General features: G+C 44.5%; 2 protein-coding genes across 6 annotated transcripts in view; both read right to left on the reverse strand.

Moving 5' to 3' along the window:
* Window positions 1-10,607, reverse strand: part of FAH (fumarylacetoacetate hydrolase) — a 116,042-nt gene extending 105,435 nt beyond the window's left edge. For 2 of the 3 annotated variants that reach the window (XM_062630180.1, XM_062630172.1), the window contains exons 1-10: window positions 10,431-10,605; window positions 8,009-8,119; window positions 7,277-7,398; window positions 6,215-6,264; window positions 4,389-4,479; window positions 3,762-3,859; window positions 3,452-3,504; window positions 1,805-1,904; window positions 992-1,122; window positions 169-244 (exon numbers count right to left, since the gene is read on the reverse strand). In XM_062630180.1, the coding sequence (XP_062486164.1) occupies window positions 169-244; window positions 992-1,122; window positions 1,805-1,904; window positions 3,452-3,504; window positions 3,762-3,859; window positions 4,389-4,479; window positions 6,215-6,264; window positions 7,277-7,398; window positions 8,009-8,119; window positions 10,431-10,598 (1,000 nt within the window). In that variant the 5' untranslated portion in view covers window positions 10,599-10,605. Of the gene's footprint in view, window positions 1-168; window positions 245-991; window positions 1,123-1,804; window positions 1,905-3,451; window positions 3,505-3,761; window positions 3,860-4,388; window positions 4,480-6,214; window positions 6,265-7,276; window positions 7,399-8,008; window positions 8,120-10,430 lie in introns of all 3 variants that reach the window. The other variant, XM_062630188.1, reaches the window with a different exon arrangement.
* A 2,981-nt stretch (window positions 10,608-13,588) lies between these two features.
* Window positions 13,589-20,236, reverse strand: part of ZFAND6 (zinc finger AN1-type containing 6) — a 36,853-nt gene continuing 30,205 nt past the window's right edge. For all 3 annotated transcript variants that reach the window (XM_062630239.1, XM_062630229.1, XM_062630241.1), the window contains 2 exons: window positions 15,210-15,323; window positions 13,589-14,614 (listed from right to left, as the gene is read on the reverse strand). In XM_062630239.1, coding sequence (XP_062486223.1) covers window positions 14,466-14,614; window positions 15,210-15,323 — 263 coding nt within the window. In that variant the 3' untranslated portion in view covers window positions 13,589-14,465. The remainder of the gene's footprint in view (window positions 14,615-15,209; window positions 15,324-20,236) is intronic.

Consider the following 20,236-nt stretch of genomic DNA (forward strand, 5'->3'; position numbering starts at 1 on the left):
CATGGCCATTATGGAAGAGAGCTTTGCCTCTTTCTCTGACAGAGGCAATCTGGGCACAGATGGAAACAGAACACTACAGAGCCAAGAGCAAATTGTCTGAAATCCATGGTGGTTCAGCAACCCTTAAATGGCAATTTCACCTTCACAACCCACTCCGCATTGCCATACCTTTAATAGCAACAAAGAGCTTGATGTCAAAAGTGTAGGGTTCTTTATCCTGAAGGTAGGGCAGTGGCTTGGGATCCTAAAAGCAAATAAAAAGGCATCACAGTCTAAGCAAACAGAAAGGAAAAATTCCATAAGTCATCCCAATGACTTTTTGTTTAACCAAACTGTGCTTCACTATTGTTACTGCTCAGATTATTGGTTTCATGCACACGCTTTTAAAGACTTCTCTGAACAGGTAGATTCTATTGAATCCAATTCCTTTTTCTGAACTTTGGCTCCAAAAGCCTTCTCCATCACTATGGCGTGGTTGCTAATCCAAAACAAACACAGTGCTAACACACCTTTGCTCTGTGCCTGCACAGAGAAGACAGTGAGTTCTCTGCAAGACTTTATTATCTTTTTCAATCTTAACTAAACATCTACATAATGCAGACATCTGGAAATCCTCAAACAAAGTGTTTTGGCTTGAGTCCACTCTCTCCACTGCTTGCTGGATGGTAAAGTGCTACCGAACGCTAACAAGAAGCTCTCAGATCAGCTTATTTTCAGGTGTTTTAAAGGAGATGATATTTCTGCCCTGCTCAAGCATGCAGGATGACAGCTCAGGGCACCCTGTGCCAGCACCAGTGACATCAATGAGCATTTGAATTGAAGGGCTCAGCATGCCTTTGTATGCCTGGAAGCAGGGTCACACTTGTAAACTCTATGAAGAAAGTGCTTGGCATTGATACAGCTCAGTGATTTCTCTTGATGGGACCTATCAGTTGTGCAGAGATTTTTCTAGCACTGTTTTTCCTTTATTTCAATCCTTTATTTTGCTAACCTGGACAGGGTTTGGCAACACGAATGGCATGAGAGCTTCCATGGTAACAACCCAAGGGGAGATGCTGGTGCCAAAGTTCTTGCCCAGGAACGGACCCAAAGGAACATATTCCCATTTCTGGATGTCACGAGCTGGGAAGAGAAAATTCAAAGCAATGCTGCTAAACATATCCTAGGAGTTACACCGAAATCACCACCTCTGAAAAAGTTACATGGATGGCAAATGTTATCACCACCTTCCATAGCCATTGAGCCCAAATCCTGGTCTATATCCACCTGTTTCAGACCCTCAAAACAATGTTTGTAGACCAACTAGATTAGCAATAATTAAAATGAGTCAGGCCATCCCCATATAACCAGCATTTTCATCCCCAGTTAGTTAATGCTTTTACACAGGCTAATGGCCTGTCCCTGTCATAGGGCCAATTTCAACTAGTTAAATCTGTGCAGAGACCAAGGGATTTGCAGTTGCCAAATCCTTTTCCTACTCCTGACACTGGAATCAATCTTCTGTTGGAATCACCATGCTTAGGGATGATCTATCCCTGCCCAGAAGAAACTAGACTGGTGTTAGCTCTTTCATAAGTAAATAAATCTTCATTAGGCAGCATTTTCTAGTTCTACTGATTGATCAAAGATGGATTGAGACAGAGCCCGAGACCTGCAGACAGCATTTCATGTTCATCCCTTTCAGCTGCACCCAGTGTTTTCAATGATCACTATCCTACTGCTAAAATACATCATTCATCCCTATCTAAGTTTTCCCGTGACGCTGCAACCCCCTCTCCAGGCAGACTCCCGAAGCACCGGTTACCGCTCCAGTCATTCATAAGAACCATCCCAAAGATGTGCTCTTGGGCTCTGCTGATCGGAATCGGTTCCCCAAACTTGTTTCCGGGACCTACAAAGAACGCCTGAAATTGAAAAGCAAAATATTGATTAAGGAAGACTTTGAAGCTAGAACTCTGTCCTGCACAGAGGGTTACAGGCACAAGCAACAGAGGCAAGATGGGTAAAGGCATCATTTACCATACACAATTAGTTGTAGCAGCCCCATCCCTGGCAGTGTCCAAGGCCGGGCTGAATGGGGCTTGGAGCACCCTGGTCTACTGGAAGGTGTCCCCATCCATGGCAGGGGGTTGGAACTGGATGAGCTTTGAGGCCCCTTCCAACCCAAACCATTCTATGATTCTATGAAAACTCTTTTTCTTCCCCTCCATACAGCTGGTGGGCTTGAAACACGTAAGAGCACTGTGTTGCTAAGAAATAGTCATTATACAAGGTCACAACATTGTCAAAACGCAGGAGCAAAAATGGTCCCTCCTAATTACAATCCAGATGCAGAACAGGTTTGCCCACTGAAATTACTCTGTTTGCTGCAGACATTGAGGAGGAAAGATTAAAGTCATCTGTGGGCATGCTGAATGTGCTGGGGCTTGTCACAACAGTGGGGAAGAGGAGGCAGGTAGAGAAACGTGCCCACTGAGTACAACAGGTCATGAACTGGGTGTCTGTACTTGCTCCCTTAGAAAAGGTACGGCCTGAGCATGTGGCAGAGAATTCTGCAGGGAATCTCAGTTGTGTCTTTCTGCCAACAATATGGAAGCTTTTGGTTCAAAAACTTCCATCAATCTAAATCACCTCTGACAGCAGCCAGTGGTAAAACTCAGGCTGCAAAGCAGAGGTATGGAAGCATCTCATGTACCCCACTTGAAGGGGCTGCCTCCCTGTTTATAGCATTGATCTGCAAAGCATACAGCATTACAGGCTTTCACTTCATTTTTAGTATCATTTCCCTTAATATTAGACTTCTTCCATTTTTTTTTACAGGAGACATGAGGAATAAATTATATGAGAATTATATAAATCATATAAATCACAACAAACAATCCTATAAAACTCCTCTGGACCAGACTAAGCCACAAGAAGACACACCTTCCAAGGATGTTTTGTTACAACACAGGTTTCATCTTTCTATGCAGAAGGATAAGGAATTTGAATCACACTCCCAAGAACTCTCAGCTTCCTCTGCTCTGGACTCAAGGGGCAGACAGCCTGCACTCCCAAAACCCCCAGAGTCCATTAAAGGTCCTGGCTGCAGCGTCAAGGTAGCAGATAACCATGAAACAGGCTGTGGTGTCTGATTAAAAAGGATTACTCCTGCCTGCTTCCAGACTGCTGCAGTAGTGCTCAGACTTGGACAGATGAGCCATTTCCAGCCCAAAAGCAGTATTAGCCAACCACTCAGTGAGCTAACGCACCCTGCAACTCATCAGAAGGGAAGTTTCCCCATGGAAATCTTTTATTACCTGCTGCACAGGATGCTCAAAGGGAAACACAGGAATGGACCTTATGCAACACCAATTTTAGAAGAAATTAAACCTTCCTTTTCTTCCCTGTTTCTACCTTAATGTTTTTCAATGCTACGGAAAACCAATGGTACGGAAATACGCCATCTTACCATTTCTAACTCGATATCCAGCCGCTTACATGCACCAAACACTGGAGGTTTATCTGTGGGTAGGAGAAAAAGTACTTTAAGACAGGGATGTAGGTAAGGAAATAAAAGTATCAGCCAGAAGAAACACAGCAACTGGTGTAGCCTGGTGTGCAATGACAAGATAGACTTAGCTCACGGCTTTCCCTTGCCCTGACCCCAGGATGGGCTTTACAAGGCACCCCAGGCCCTTCCTCTCCACCACTCTGTGATGTGGAGCAAAAATAAAAGATAAAATAATAAGAAGCCCATTAAAAGCCTCTCATGGACTCACCATTGTCAGGTCTCATTTGTCCCACAGGTCTTCGGATGGGCGTCCCAGATACCACAACAGATGATGCCCGGCCATGATAACCAACAGGTAAGTGCAGCCTTGTGAAAGAGCATCACAGAGCATGGGTCAGCTGTGTAACCACTGCCACCAACAGCAGCAATCTGGGGTGGAAGCACCATCGGGGTGCAAGGAGAGAGCTCTGCATAAATGGGCACAGACATTTGCACCTTACTTGCTCTGATATAAAGACATGAGAGAACTACAATCCAAAGCCATGTAGCAGTCTTAATGCACTTCTGTGCCACTGCTCCACTTAATTCCTTGGAGCTTAAACCCAGCTTTCTTGTCACTCAGTAAAACCCATTCCTTGGGTAAATCTGCCTTTGAATCAGAGAGCTGCAACGTAATTGGTGTGGCTGCTGCAGCAAAATGCAGTGCAGACTCAGCTAAGCCTGGGGAAATGTGGTTTTCAGGTCTAGCATCAAACTGGGCAGCACAGATTCTCATCCGCTATGAACTGAACCCAGTATTTTCCTGCAAGACTGCTCAGATCTTTAAAAAATCCTATATATGTACAGATAAGCATGCAAAATAATACTGCACCCGAGGAAAACTTGAAGCACCCACCAGTTAGGCATCAAAGCATTCTCCTTCCCCCTGAACATGATCCCAACATTTGTGGCATGTTGGCTTGAAGAATAGAAGTCAGTGTAATCTCCTGCATGAAAAGAAACCCATAAAATAGGGATCAATGGAAGGAAAACCCCTCACCTGATGGGGCTAAAGCACATTGTACGCTGCTGGCAATGAGAGGAGAAAAGGAGACAGCGAGAGCACTAAGCGTGGAGCAATATTTAATATTACTAGCAGAGGGATGTAATGAATAGCATAAAGGAGGCCATTAACAGTTCACCTATAGATCCTGAACACAAAGCTGGCCTTTTTGCTGACGTCTCCAGCAGAGACAAGGGGGGAAAGCGCAAGGGCATCAGGCACCAGCCCCTTTGCAGAGGGAACCGGTCCCACTGCCGTCTGCCCGCTGCACCCGGGAGGGAACCGGCTCGTTCTCAGGACATCTGCTGCCCTCTGCCGCCATCCCGGCAAACAGCGTCCCTCGGCAGGACAACGGCATACAGGGGCTTTGGGGAAAGCTCCGCTGGGGAGGGGGCATGTACATGACGTTAGGCTGGTTTGCAAGATTATTAAGTTATCCTGCAGAGGTTGCAGCCAGTGCCTGCAGGACAAGCACGAATCATGCACAGCACAGAGCTGAAGGTAAATGTAGTGGGAATTTAATCACAGAATGGTTTGGGTTGGAAGGGACCTTAAAGCCCATTCAGTTCCAACCCCCTGCCATGGGCAGGGACACCTTCCACTAGACCAGGTCGCTGCAAGCCCCGTCCAACCTGGCCTTGGACACTGCCAGGGATGGGGCAGCCACAGCTTTTCTGGGCAACCTATGCCAGGGTCTCACCACCCTCACAGTAAAGAGCTTCTTCCTGCTACCTCATCTCAGTCTCTCCTCTGTCGGTCTAAAGCCATTCCCCCTTGTCTTGTCACTACATGCCTTTATAAAAAGTCCCTCCCAGATTTCTTGTAGGCCCCTTTAGGTATTGGAAGGCTGCTATAAATAACTTGTGGCTGCATGACCCAGTCGATGCCATGCTGCCAGAGCAGCACTCTCATTTACAGTGCTCGACCTGGAACTGTTTTAGGGAGGCATCATGTTTATGGAAACCCATCACAGTTCCTCTGGGCCTGCGTGAACTTTGTCCCAGACCAGAGCTGTGCTCTAGAAAGCCCAGTGGGAACAGAGCTGGGCTGGGAACTGGGCAAGTTCACATCCCTGCTCCTGTGGAGGTCACAGCCCTCGAGTGATTTTGATCAAGTTGGTTTGGGTCCAAACATAAATTTCTGTTAAATACAGAGAAATGTTTATATAGCTGTATGGATACACTAACTCCTCAGAGGTCCGTGGGCTCAGGGGAATGGAGGTATGACATGAGATGCAGTGTAACAGTCTGGGAGTGGAGACTCATGTTTGCCTATGAAGCTATGCCAGAGCCTTGCAAAGCTTTGGAAATCTGGGTTATTTTCTGATGGCAAATGGGGAAAATATCGGAAACTGAACAAGTGTTCCCTGCCTGCCCCTTGTCACAGAGACCTTTGGTGATGTCGCTCTGATGACAAGAGTTATGGAGCACCAGGCAACTCTGATTTAGTGAAAATTGGATCGAGGAATTTTCTGGTTGCTATTGAGCTTCCCTAGGCTTTTATTCTTCTGCCACAGACAGCACCTACCTTTCATTACACACAATAATACACTTCTGGCTCCTGCAAAGCCCATTCCATGTCACAGCAATGATCTGTCTGTCTGAGCAAGCTGGGAACAAAGCAGCTTCTCTAGGTGGGAGCAAAGGGCAGCACCGAGCAGCCCTGAGCTGCAGACTCACCGATGTGGGCTGGCAGATGCATCGTCGCAGAAGCTTGAGGTACAAATGCTCTGAAACGGAAAGCAATGACTTCAGCTCTCAGAAAACCTGCAGGTCTCACCCGTAAGAGGTTTATGAGTGTGTAAGAGGCTGCTCTTTCTCCTCGCTCTTTCCTTAATTGAGTTTGCAAGGTCTTGCAGCAAAAAGGAACCTGCAGAAAAGCTGCTGCTACTGGGACGGTTGCGACCCAAGGACCATCCATCAGAGTACAAATGGGGGGGAGGCATGCCTGGGGCAATCTGGCTGGCATCGCAGGGGGTGCAGGGACACACACCATGCACACAGCTGAGCAGGTCACTGCGGCATGGATAGGATGACTTTATGGGATGTGGCTCTCAGGTGCCTGATTCAAACTGCTGGGTCTGCTCAGGGAAGATCCCTGCATCAAGCAGAGGATTTACCCCTCTCCTGCATGAATGCCCACATCACCCCTGCTTGGGAGAAATCACTCCTGCTTGCTGCTAGGCAAGCGCTTGCAGTGCTCAGAGCATCACTCCAGACAAACACGGTGTGTGATCAATGGACACACACACGTTTCCCATCAGCACAGCACAGAGCAGAGCACAGCCCTCGTCTCCCACTCCTACACCAGCGCACTGCCCCTCATCTGAAGCTGATTTGTGACAACAGATTTGGTTTTAGCCAAGTCAGGGGGTTTCTGAGGAGCAACTGGGGTGTCTCCCCATGCCAGTGATGCTCCAAGAGGATCAGTGCTGGAGCAGGTGGGAGAGGTGGAAGGGATACCCTTTGCAGCTATGTCTTCCTCGAAGGCTGTGTTGGAAGGGATGTGCTCAGGGAGACAGCCTGTCCCCACCCCTGCCCGGGTGACACCCCGGATCTGTGGGCACTTGAAGCATTAATCACAGATGTAATTACAAACGGGAAGCCCTCAGTGCGCTCAGACCTCAGTTAATCCCCATGTAGGCGGCAGGTGCCCACATTCAGACCTTGGATCACCACGTGCTCTGGGCGATACAGGGCAGAGCTGACAGGTCACCGTGCCCCGCAGGCCCCTCCGCTCACCTCCTCCGCAGCTCCGCATTGTCCCTCAGGACCGGCTCTCCGGCCGACAGCAGCCTCTGGAGGAAAGCCCTCGCCTCCGTCCACGCCGCACGGCCCAGCCCCATGAAGGCGTTCAGGGTTGGCTGACAGGCAACAGAGAGGTGGTGCATAAATGACCACATTCTGCTTAACCTTCACATGCACAGGAGATGATGTCCTGCACTTCCATCCAGGGGCTGGATGCCTGTGGGCTGGGTTATGTGGTGGTGGTTGCCCGGATTGCCCATCCTCCCTGTTCATAACCGCCTGCGCTGCCCTCCTCCCACCACCAGTCCTCTGAAGCAGGATCTGCTGCATGTCTGCATCATACCCCTCCTAACACTGTATCAGACCTCAGCAGCTTTGCTATCTCACCTCGCTGCAACCAGAGGTCATTTGTATTTAACATTACCCTTAACCAGTCTCCCTGTCATTAAAATCCCACCTGACTCCTTGCCATGAAAGGCTGAAGGCACAAGCAGGACTGAACTGATGGTTAGGCTTTGTGTCAGACCCCTGCACTGCCAAAGACTGATGAGGCTTTCAGAAGAAACATTTTTTGGACCCCCAATGCCTCTGTTGTCCTCACTTATCACAGTGATGAGTTTTCCCTGCAGCAGAGCCCTGATGACACAATCCCAGTTCACACTGATCATCTTGCCACAAGTTGCTAACACCACAAGTTGGAAATTAGAACAACAGACTGATAAATACCTGGTCAAAGACATGCTGGTGTTTGGCAAGAGCTGGTCCATTGAACAGATGTTTAATGACGCTGAGATCCAAAATCTGGTCTCCAATCGCTACCCCGAGCCTGTGCCTAGGCTTAAAACGAGTGAGAGGAGTGGGGGAAAAGAAGAAGAGTTTGTGCTTGTACCCACAAAACTTCTGAAGAGGGCATGGGGGAAGACAGTGACCACAGAAAGCTTAATCCATCAGGGACAAGGGTCTGATACCACAGCAATCGACCATTAAAAGCTAGCTGATGAGACTGGCTGCTGAAAAGCATTAAGACTTGGAAGCAGAGCATCACTGCAGGCTCCCTGCAAATGGGTGGGAAAAAGCTCTCTCCTTATTCCCACTTATTTGGGAGAAGACCAGGGCAACCAGCAGAGGTTTCTCTCCCTGCTCCCTTTCCCTCAGAAGTATTTGCCCACCCCTCACTAATGAGCAGCATTAATAATAAGCCCATACACCTGAAATACCCTCTGAAGTAGGAAAATGCTATTCCTCCTTCTACAGGAAGGGAAGGGAAGCACAGACACTGTGGGCAGAATTGATCTCATCGCTATAACCAGGTAATTAGAGAAAGAGGCATTTCTGCACTGCAGCTCCTCCCCAAAAGACGAAGGGTGACCCAGACTCTACTGCAATACCAGGAACGCAGCACATCTTGCTCAGCCGTACTACTTCTGTACCACAGCAAATGAGGCTGCCCTGCAGAACCCCATCCCATGCCATGCGAGGAGCCCATGACTCGCATGCAGACGGAGTCTAGATCTCGCTGCAGGAATAGCTTCCCACGTGCACACTGCATTCACCACAGATGCAACCTAACACACAAAGACCCTGTTCATCCACTGCAGCTCTGGCAGGGCTGGTGCCAAACGCATGTGGAGCCAGTGGTGACGGCGCGGGAGCAGCACGGATGGTCCCATTGCAGCTCTGCCCCAGCTGTATGTGGCTATAAAGATGCCACTGCATTCAGAGACCAGTTGCAACTATTTGTGGCCTTAGGCAAATAAAGACAAATAAAGGGAATAACCATCTATGAATTTCCATGCTATTAAACCCATTTTTTCAACCTTTAATTTCAAAGCAAGATTCCAAATGTGATGGTAAGTATTCAGCAAACATTCCTGCAGAAAAACTTAAACGTCATGTTAGGTTAATTTGTAACTGGAATAGTCAGGAATAAAATGAACTGCTTTGGCTTGAAATCATTAAGATATTGGGCTACTTTTAGAACACTATTTTCCTAGATCATTTCCATCAGTCCTTGCCTGTCTTTGCATGAAGTTCAAGTGAAGATGTTTGCTTCAGAGGACAGTTACTGGAGAAGGCAGAATAATAATCCAAACTCACTAGATAACAACACATACCCCTAGGAGGAGATTAAAAGAACCATCTCGAGCTTATCTTTGGAAAATGCCACATCAAAAACCACAATCTTCCAGTTTAAATTCTTGTTTTTAAACCTGCACGGATAAGCCGAGACAGCAGAAACCAGATAATCATGAAGTTTCCTTGAGCAATGATAAATAAATCCTCCACTTTTTCCTTCCGAGACGTGGCTCTCAGCTCTTTTCTCTTTCTCCAGGACACATTGCCAGGGCTCCATCCCAGCAGGCACCCAGAGGTGTGAGGTTCAGCTGGGCTCAGTTCTCATGAAAATGGGAAGTGAAAGAAAGGTTGAACTGTGTTTTCTTATGTGACCATAAAATATAAAGCCTGAAGCTGGCTCAATTCACAGCCTTTGGACACAGCTTTCAATGCAACACACTTTTACATGTTTAATGCATCATTGCATAAATGTCTGCCATTAAAATACAATGGGTCAGCGGCAAAGACAGAAGCGAAACACTGATTTTGTTCCTTGGATTAATGCTTTTGCAGGCACCAAACTCACCCAGAGCTGGTGACCAGACCAGAAGACAACATTCACTTGCAAATACGGTGTTTTCAATTCAGACTCACGTCACTCCATGCTGTGTAACAGGGACTGGGCCTTACAGAACTAACAGTAAATTAAAATAAACAATGTGTGTTTTTTGGGTGATGGTGTGATTATACTCAGTCACAAAGAAAATGAGGGGTTCTGTTACAAAAAAGTCCATGCAAATTGTGCTGCGCATCTACTTAGTGAATGGCTCCAGCAGAGATTTAAAGGTTTCACAAGCCGAAACCACCCAGACGTACTGGTCAAAATATTCCTCCTAAGTATTAACACTTTCTTTTATGCGATGCTTACAGATGCTTGATCAAAACAGCCACACTACAACAAAAGTTTTTCTGTCAAGTCAGGAAGCCCATGCAAGCATCTCAGGCTGGGAAGTTTTTCTTCCTCACTGGCTGCTCTTAATCACAGCCTCAGAACAATCACAACACCCCAAGGACAAAGTCTGCTGCTACTCACCTCCTCCTTGGTGGAGAAAACGCCATAGGGGAGATTCTGGAGAGGAAAATCCGAGTCCTTGTCTACCTGGATGAAAGACATGCTGACCACCGAGCGGACCCTGACCGCGGAGGAGATCCCTACCTCACGCTTTCCCAGGAGGAAGATCCTCTCCAGATGTTGCAACATGAAGCACCAAACCCCACCCTCAGCCCCAAACCAATCCCTGATCTGCCTCCATCCCACCCCTCTGCCTGCTCCCTCCGGTAGCAGTTAATCAGTGCCAGAGGCTTTCCTGAGTCAACAGCCATTAACTGTTACCCAGCAAGGTGGAGACCAGGGGAGAAATAGGCTCTTCCTCCTTGAGAAACCCACACACGGAGCCGAGTCCTTTTACCAGGTACATCATGGCAGGCAGCTCTAAAGCCCCAGGTATCCCTGCTCATTCACCCTCCCAGTGGTCACTAACAGGCCGGAAGGATGGCGATTTTGCCCATGGGGAGCAGCTCTTCAGCCAGGAGCTCAGCAGCCCTTGGGAAGTTGCACAACTTGCACCTGAAACTGCACTTTGAGTGCTTTCTGGTTTTGAAATACTGCACCCGAGTCCTTCATTTGCTCCAGGCAGCTCCAAACCAGGCGTATCCATGCAACACCAAAGAGACTGGTCTGCTCCCAGCCCTGGCTTTCTCCCAGCTGCAGGGTAAAATTCACCCCTATTCAGGAAAAACAGAAGCCAGTGAGGGTGTATCTTTGAAATTAGAACTAAATACTGAAAACCACCCCTTTTCAATAAAAATAGTTAGATGCCTGTCACTGCCAAGCCAAAGAACTGGTTTCCTGTTCAACTTCTTTTGGCAGAGAAGATAGAAGAAATGTTGGAAGACTTGTTAGAAGAAATGCAGCAAGCTGTACAGGCAAATACTCAGTGTAAGATGACACAACAGCATCAATGACAGCCCATCTGTGACAGCTCTTCACTTGTGGAGACACAAGCTCATGGGGTGCTATTTGAAAGGGGGTCTTATGTAAAAAACACAATGCCTTGCACAAACTTCTGTACCTACAGTACAACTCCATTCCACTGACTGTTGGAAGTCTTTTTAACAGTGAAGATCGGTTTATTCCAAAGACAAAATAAAACCATCTTGAAAGCATGTTTCAGATGCACAGTGTGCATCTCAAGAAGACAGATTTCGTCAAGTGCTTTGTAGTGCTGCAAATGTGCTGGTATTAATTAAAATAGTCATCTGCTAGCTTCAGGCTGATGACAGAAAATACAAAGCTTCACTAGTTACCTAGGCTGAGCAGATCAACCACCATGATAACCCAGAGCCAATGCCAAAGCAAATAAAGGTGACACGCAATTCTTCAGTCAGGGAAAGGTGCATTTCCCCTTCTAAATGCAAGCTTCTATATGAGGGCCACATACCCTTTCAATGTTCTGAACTCAGAAATATGCACAAGCCAGGCCAAAGGAGGTTTATCAGATTGCTTTGAGAGTGACAGGTCTGGAAGGGGAATTGCCTGATGGTGATCTGTCTCACTGTTGGGACTGTGAAGGCAGTGCAAGGCAAGTTTCCTCTTAACTGTGTGCAGTTATGCTTCCTACTATATAATCAAGGTCCAGAAAGTTACTGCTTCATGAGGTGGAGTATCTGAATTCCAAAGGCAGTGCTGTTCTTGTCCTTTTTCTTCTTTCAATCCTTCAAATACCAAGAAAATACAAACATGATGATGGGTTTTCCCCCACTGTAAAATCTACAGTGCCTCCTCTCTGCTTAGCCCAGAAGTACCACTGTCAGATGAAAGGCAGACTGGAGGGTAGGGCCTGTAGGGGGGAGAAAGGAACACTCAGGAAAAAAAGAGACCAGAAATAGGGAAGAGGAAGGTGTCAGACTGAGGAGTAAAGAGGGAAGTAGCAGCAAAGAGGGAAGTGAACAAAGAAATACCCATGAAAGACAATGCTGCTGCTCATCCACGCTCTGCACTTTGTTAAGAGGAAGTTCAGCAAATGCTGAGAAAATACAGGATCTTTGACCCATGAGCAGACCATTACGGAAACTTGATGGAAAGAGTTACTTATTCCCTCCTTTACTATAAACCCCATGTGCTTCATAGTTTGTGGTTAAGCCAGTTTTGCAAGCACAAGATAGTTTGTTTATTACTGGGTCTTGCAGATTACTTTCTACAGCTGGCTGATAGAGAAAGCTCCTTCTGCTGCAGTGTGCTTATATGATAAATGTGGTGCTTTATCTACTAATTGCCAGCCATAGCTTTTAAAAAGCATTCAGAATTTTAAAGGATGGAGCCAGCTTTGATTAAAAATTAAATGTTTTAAATAAAGCCATGCAATCTCATTTATTTCAAACACTTTAAAGCAGCGGCAAGTCACCAAGTGAAATTTCAACTGCAGATCAGTAACCATCTAGAGAGGAATTAGGTCTCCTTTAGCGTACCATTACGTGTGGTGATAAGCAGCACTGGCTGGTACTATAAAACCACTCAACGTTTGAGTTATACAGATGACCAGGGTGCTGCAGGGCTTAGGCACAGACTCACCTGACCAAACAGGCAGTCAGGAAGGAAGAACCTTACTGAGTACACCTTAACAGGAGTGCAGAACAACAATTCCTCCTACCCCCAAATGGTGATCACTTTGAAACCTGTAGATCCACCAAGAAGCAAGCAGAGGGCAGTTGTGGCAGTTTCAAAGCATTGAAGTCTGGATTGCAAACCTCAAAAGCTGGGACATCTCATGGGATAAACCATCTGAAGAACCATTCTCTCGCCTAACTTCAAGATTTGTGCAGCACTAACAGTGGATAACAAACCCCACAGCTGTATTTCCTAGAACCAGAATCATGTGCACAGATCTAAAAGCCCAGTCAGAGGCCACACCCGTTTTACCTGTAGATCTGCCCCCAATTTAAGTAGACTGTCACAAATGACCCCTTCACCTGCACATGACTGACACAATGCAGAGAATGCCCTGGGCAGAGTGCATCAATGCACAAGGCAGAAAGCTCCTGGGAACTGTGGTCTCTCCGATATGTTATAGGCAAAAAAAGTAATCAGAAGTTAGCTGGCACTGGATATACATTGTCTCTGTGAATAAACAGCTAAGTAAAGGAACCACCAACGGAAAGTCCCCACGAAAATAAAGCAAGAGACATCCAGGCTACATATGCCAGTGACAGCCACAAGGGCTCCAATTTTCTTAGATTTTATTTAATCAAAGTTAAGACGTGGATAAACATAAATACAGCACAGGTACTTCAGATCATTCTTCATATTTGTGTACAGACAGACTGATGGATGTAATCCCAATGAAACCTGCAGTCGGTGAAGTGCATATAGCCTTCCCCCCACACACACACACGAACAAAACCCAATTTAAAAAAAAATAAAAATAAAAAAAAAAACAAAAACCCAACAAAAGAAAACCCAACCCCCACACACAATCTCAGCACACACTCTCATTACAAATGATTCATACATAAATAGGTAGAGGGTGCAAACAAGCTAATATGCGAACATGTATAACCTCTCGTTAATGGGGGAAAAAAAAACAGAAGCAGCCATAATGATTAAAATACATTCAGTTACTGATAACTAGTTGTGCCATACAAGGCATTATCAAAAAAAGGAAATTGTGCTGCAGAGAAAAGCTATATACAACAAGAAAATAAACTGCAAAGTTAACACATGCATGTTTTACCCTGGAAAAGCACAGCCCTCCAAATGTTCTCTCCATGTTTGTTATAAAAGCCCTCTGCACTCAACTAAAATTAAAATGATCATAAAGGATAATACTTGTAAAGTTTACTTAAGTCTTCAGCCACAGAAAACTGCAATGAAAATAAATGTTCAGAGTCATTTTCAAAACAGGAAGAAAAAAAACCAAACCCAAAAAATCTATTCATCTGATGACATGCATGATTAAAAGGTCTAGGCAAGATACATTGCTCTACGTTCCTGATGACTAAGGAAAAAAGCTCAAGTCAATTTAATCTGCAGATGGTCAGAGGATTTTTGTATTCCAGCACAAGCAGCAGTTCAGATCTTCTGAATCTTTTCCCCAACAACTACAGGATTCTCTTTTCTGATCTTCTCAGCAGCATCGGCTTTGTAATTGTAAGAGCAACTGTGTACGTCTGAATAACGGTGCATACCACAGTAAACGTTCCCACACCGACACTCGAACCCTGTGGACAGAAACATTAGCTTAGACATTTCAACATTCTTAATTATACCAGTTTGTTTTAAATCCTGAATGTGTTCACTCACTAGCAATAAATCTCAGTCACCAGTGTCAATCAGCCAAAGAGCCTCTGCTGCAGAAAGCATAAGAATCACAAATAATATATTTTGAAGAGATCACAGTAAGATTTTATTTGCCCATTCCTTCCTATCACATGACACTAGCATAAAACATTCCTAGAGACCTCCTGCTCGCTTTCTTTCTGAGCCTTCACCCCACAGAATTCAAGTCTTCTTAAGCCCTTTCACTGAACCACTGCAAAGCTGGTTAGTGGATGGCAGCAAGCTATCATCCAATTCCTCAGCTAAGCAGCCTTTTAACAGGAAGTATTTGGAATTATGAACTTCACCTTCAAGACAGAAGCTGCAAAACAAAATCATACATGACTAAATCTAGTAAAAGCCAGCTGAGAGGACCTTTGGCCAAGTTTTATTTCAAATCACCATCAAGACAACCATGCCCCATCTGCCCTTTAGGAAAACCTTTCAAAGGTCCAAAGCCTAAATAAGTGTAAGAAGAGTAGAATTCATAGTTCTTACCAGTGAGTCCAACCTTCTTCCTGCACATGAAGCAACGATTCTTTTTCTGTTTTGGTTTGTCAAGTGACTTGTCTTGTTCTTCAGGTGTAGGCTCTGCGTTCCCTGACACTGAAGCTAGCATTAAAAAAAAGTCAGTAAGAACAACAGAAAAAAAACACAACATCTGTCTCTCCCCTTCCTCTGTTTAAATCGCAGGATAACCTAAAGCCCCTCTTATAAGTTTAGGTTCTGGAGTGAACCATTTTGCTGTAGCTTCCATGTCTTAAGTGTGATGGAATCTCAGCACAGGTACATGAACTCCCTCCTTCAAGACCTTCAATAAAATATAAGGAAAGAATTCATTAAATGCTCAAAGTTCACAATACAAAAATGCCATAATGAAACAGAATAATAAAGAATCAGGTTTAAGAGTAAGACTCGAGTGCTGTTAGATTTGGGAATCCAACTCCCACGTGTTTCCCCACCAATGTTACTAGTCCAGTTTCTAAAATCTGCTTGTAAGCAGCACTGTATTTATTAAGGACCAGTTGAGTAAAACCCTCCGTTTCAAATGCTGAATCAACATTATTTTTGCTGGAGGCTGCACTCCTGAGGCCCACACAAGATGCAGGGTTTCAGAACAATCTCTGCCACTCTGTCACTGCTGCTCTTGCACACTTGGAAAAAGCCTACAGAGGGGCTACTCACACTGCCTGGGAAAAGGTACCCTCAACTAAAGATACACAAACTTATAGGGAGGAAGCACTATCCTGAAACCAAGAAGGAAGCAGGTAGGAACCTTTTTTTAAAGACACTTTGGCTAAAGATAGCTTTTAACCTACTGTAATATTCACTCACATCTGAAGGAGACAGGTTATAGGCTGTGGGGGAGAACATAAACAAGTCATGGTAGTATTTGCATGACCCAGGTAAAAATAGAAGCTGGCTGGTTTTCCTCAAGTATTTGCACATTCCTTACATTGCAAAACAGAAATAGAAACCAAAAAACTCAACTTCATTTCAGGAAGGGCAAAGAGCCAGACTCTGCCTACCAATCATTGCTAGATCATAGCAGGATCAGTCTCCAGCAAGTAAGGGACACAGAAGCCAGGAATATTTGCAGCAAAGAGTCAAAGAATGAAAGCAAGCTCCAGCTAGGAAGAGCATCAACGGAAGCTGAGCTAGAACCAATACTGTACAGGAGGAAATGCAACAAGCCCAGACATTTGTCAGGGAAAAGGCTGCAGGCATCTCTGTGCAGCTGAACTTTTGTTAGGCGGAAAACTGTCAGATGCAGTTCTGTGCTAGTTCTACACCAGCTGACTGCTATCTGCATGACAATTTTGCTGGGGAATCTTTTTTCCTGTGCGGCTACTCTGATGATTTTGTTTTTAAGAGAAAAGGGCACTTTCCATTTCTGCAATGTAAAACATGGAAAAAACCCAAAACACTGTAGTCTGTACCAAGCAACAGCAAGAGGCAGCAAAATACCTGACCACCAGCAAAGACTTCACTGGACTGGACAGTTTATTCCAAGGGTTAATCTAGCAAAGACTGTTATACATGGTTCATCAAATCCTTTTAAAAAATAAAATCACCCATCTATGTTACAAGTAGAGCTTTACTTCATCCTGAAATTTATAAGAATTGATAGTTTGCAAGAAAACAAAAGTTCAGTGGCTTCAAATGGCTGTTAAAGGGCACATTTCTGGGTGGACAGATAACACTCAAGGTCTGCAAAGCAAGAATCGAAACCAGTAAAGACTAAAAGATGTGAGATATGTACCAGAAGTAGTAAGATTCACTCAAATGAACCCTTGTAGTGTTATATATGGAACAGACATTGCAGTGTTCATTAATTCATTAAGAAAGCTTCATGCCATAAATTTAGCAGTTAACATTGTCAAGTTTGCATTTCCTGTTGTAGCAAAATCCAGTTACCTCAGTGTAAGTTTTACTAAAAGCCTCTGTAACTAGCCAAATTTAGGAAAAACTGGCACCCTTCCCTGCATAACAAGCTTTTAATACATACACACTTACATTTTCTTTGTGCATATGGCTCTCACATTAAAAAGTGTTTAGAAGTATTTAAGAGCTGCTGCTCACTGTAGAACTGAGTGCAGAGATTCTGCAGAGATTCTTCTATTGCTGCCAGAAGTCACTTTGGATCTTACAGTAACCACAAATTTTAGATCTCAATTTGGTTTTGCATAGAAGATTTTGAATCAAAATCCTCTATGATAAAATCATAAGTATCCCACCACTAAGGCATCTTTAGATGATGAAGGACCAGTGTTTAGTGCTACAGCTGTGATGAAAGCAATAGAAAAAAAGCCAGGTAAAATGCAGTACCACCCAGTTTGGATCTTGCAGAAAACATGTTGCAGCCACTCCCAGCTGCTGTACTTTGCCTGGATTCCAGGATACTGCTGCCTGCTTTGCCTGAACCAATTCCCTCCCTTCCCCAGCCCCAGCTCTGCCTTCAGCTGGAGAACATAAGCACTGGCAGCACCAGTACAAGCTGCCAACTAACCAAAAAGGAATAAAAGCATGACACATTTTTCTGGAGCTGACAAGCCCGGCTGGCCACTAGAAGTTTCCTGTTTTACAGACTCGTCTTAGCTGATCAAAACAAGCAGAGCCTGGGCTTCCTCCTAAAGGCAGAAGCTTTTGCTACTGCTTTGCTTGTGCCAACCCTACTTGAACTTCAGTATACTCCGGCCATGAAAACAGCAGCCACCAAGACAAAGCACATGCCAGTCCTTGCATCCCTGCAGGCATTTGCTGCAAGACTCTATCCCTCTCTCCCTGTTCTGGATGTTTTACATTTGTCACTCCTGCATTACTAGGCAGAGCTTCTCAAAGAAAAACGTTCTTCATTTGCACAGGAAGAGAATGAACAGCTACATTCACCTCTCAAGTGAATCTCACAAGACCTATGAAGAAGAATACCCACTCATCCAAAAGAATGAAATGTGAAGTTAAGGTTAAGATTGTCACTACTTCCTAACATTACTTCAGCTTAGTGTTAAAATTAAGCCTAAAATACAGTGTCCCAGTGTTGGGAAGAGACAAAATAAGTAAGAGCACACCTACCTACAGCATTTAGTTTTAAATCTGTTTCATTAATGTTTCCCTCTCTCCCTGAAGCATTCATCTACTAAATCAGGACAGCCTAGATTATTTTCTATGTTTCTATCATAATAATACTCTACCTCCAAGCCCCTGGTACTATCACAAAAATGTGGAGTATCCATCAGTTCCTTTCTAATCCTGTCTACTAAACTAGCCTTGGTAAGATCACTGAAGTTGATACCCTTAGTTTAACAGCACTCATCTTAGGTGCAGGTTTGCTACAGAATTTTGTGGAGCTATTTAATAGTTTTAATATGAAGGCTTTATAAATTTAGTCAGCAACAACTGACTTGTTTTACCTCACTAAAAACCCAGATCAGCACAGAAACAGATAACTTTGCTCACAGCAGCCAGGTACCTTCTAGCTATTCAAATCTTAGTTTGTATTTTGATTTTTCAAATTAGTAAGCACACCATACTACAAGACTGATTGCATTTTGCAAGGCTCACATATTGACACCTCTGATTAACAAGGAGTTTTAAAAAAAAAAAAATCAAAGCAGCTGATTTGGCTCCCAGAAGTGTTCAAAAGTGCCAAGAACTCACCTATTAGTACAATTTATACTTTTACCCCTAAATTCCTTATTTGGAAGAGCTCCATAAAGTATGTGATGGACTGTTCCTGCCTTCCATGGCAAGTCTCATGTACCTTTTTTAAACATCCCTGAAATAAAGCATGCATCCCAACCTGGGTGGTTTTAAACTCATTAATGCTAAAGAAGTGAAGAGCCTCTCTTCTCCTGCTTGCAGGCCCTGTTAATCTCCTGGCTAACAAATAAGAAAATCTGCCTGGCTAATCCTAAAACGGCCCTGAAGTCGAGTAAAAGGTACAACAGCCTATGAGGCAATGCAAAAATGAGCTGGAGAGATGATCAGAATAGAAGAAAACTGAATTCTGAACGACATGGGGTGGGAAAAAAAAAAAGCTGCAAAATTGTGACAACAATTCAGTGAAATCCACTTAGCATCCATCATAAGCAGCTTTCCCTTCCAAACTTACACTTTCAAAGCAAAACACTGATTTCAGTTAAGGAACAGCACAGAAGCAATACTTCAGGAAACAAGGCTGACCCTGCCACAGTGAGTTATAAATAGGGATTGTAATTTAGAACTGCAATTACATGGTGGTGGTGTTCTTAGTTTAGAAATCACTATGGTACAAAGAAAATGACACAGCTGAGTAGTCTATAAACACCTGATATAGATTGAGCCTTGAAATACATACTGTAAAATGTGAATACGCCCCTGAAATCAAAGCTTTGAGATCAGAAAACCATCTTTTCTACTTACACGGAGAATTACCTTCAGAGGTGAGAATTAGAAGGAACACAGATTTATGCAAATGGATAAAAGGCACTCCTCAGAAAACTGAAACCTGCTGGGAAAAGTCTCTTCACAGGCCCAAGCCACCTCAAAGCATCAAAATATGATTTTAAAATAAAGCACTCCCCCCACCTCCCAGTGCAAAGACAGTAGATCTTGCAAGCCTAGAGTTTCAACTTTCAGCAAAGCCAATATACATATGTAAAACAGAAAGACTAACTCAGGCACTGGAGGGAAGACTAAGAATCATGAGACTAACAAACGTAGGGTAGTAGGAAGATCATCTTACACAAGCTGCCTTTATGTTCTCCAATATATACCCATCCATACCAATGTAAACCTACAGTGCAATATTCTCATGCCAGACTGAGGTGTTCTACTTCCCAGAGGTTCCCAGGAAGAGATGTGCCTGCACGGGAGCAGGGCTGCTGCATGAGGCATCCAGCACATCCCAGGTTCTCTCTACTGCAGGACAGGGATGACAGTAGAACTTTATCTGAATTACTCAGAAGTGTATCAACTGATAATCTATCTTGCAAACCTACCTCTGCTGTGCTAATCTAGAGAGCTTCAGAAGCATAAGCATTTCC

The sequence above is a fragment of the Pezoporus occidentalis genome, unplaced genomic scaffold, assembly GCF_034315485.1.
Source record: "Pezoporus occidentalis ecotype Australia unplaced genomic scaffold, CSIRO_AGI_Poc_V1 ctg11, whole genome shotgun sequence".
Lineage (NCBI taxonomy): Eukaryota > Metazoa > Chordata > Aves > Psittaciformes > Psittacidae > Pezoporus > Pezoporus occidentalis.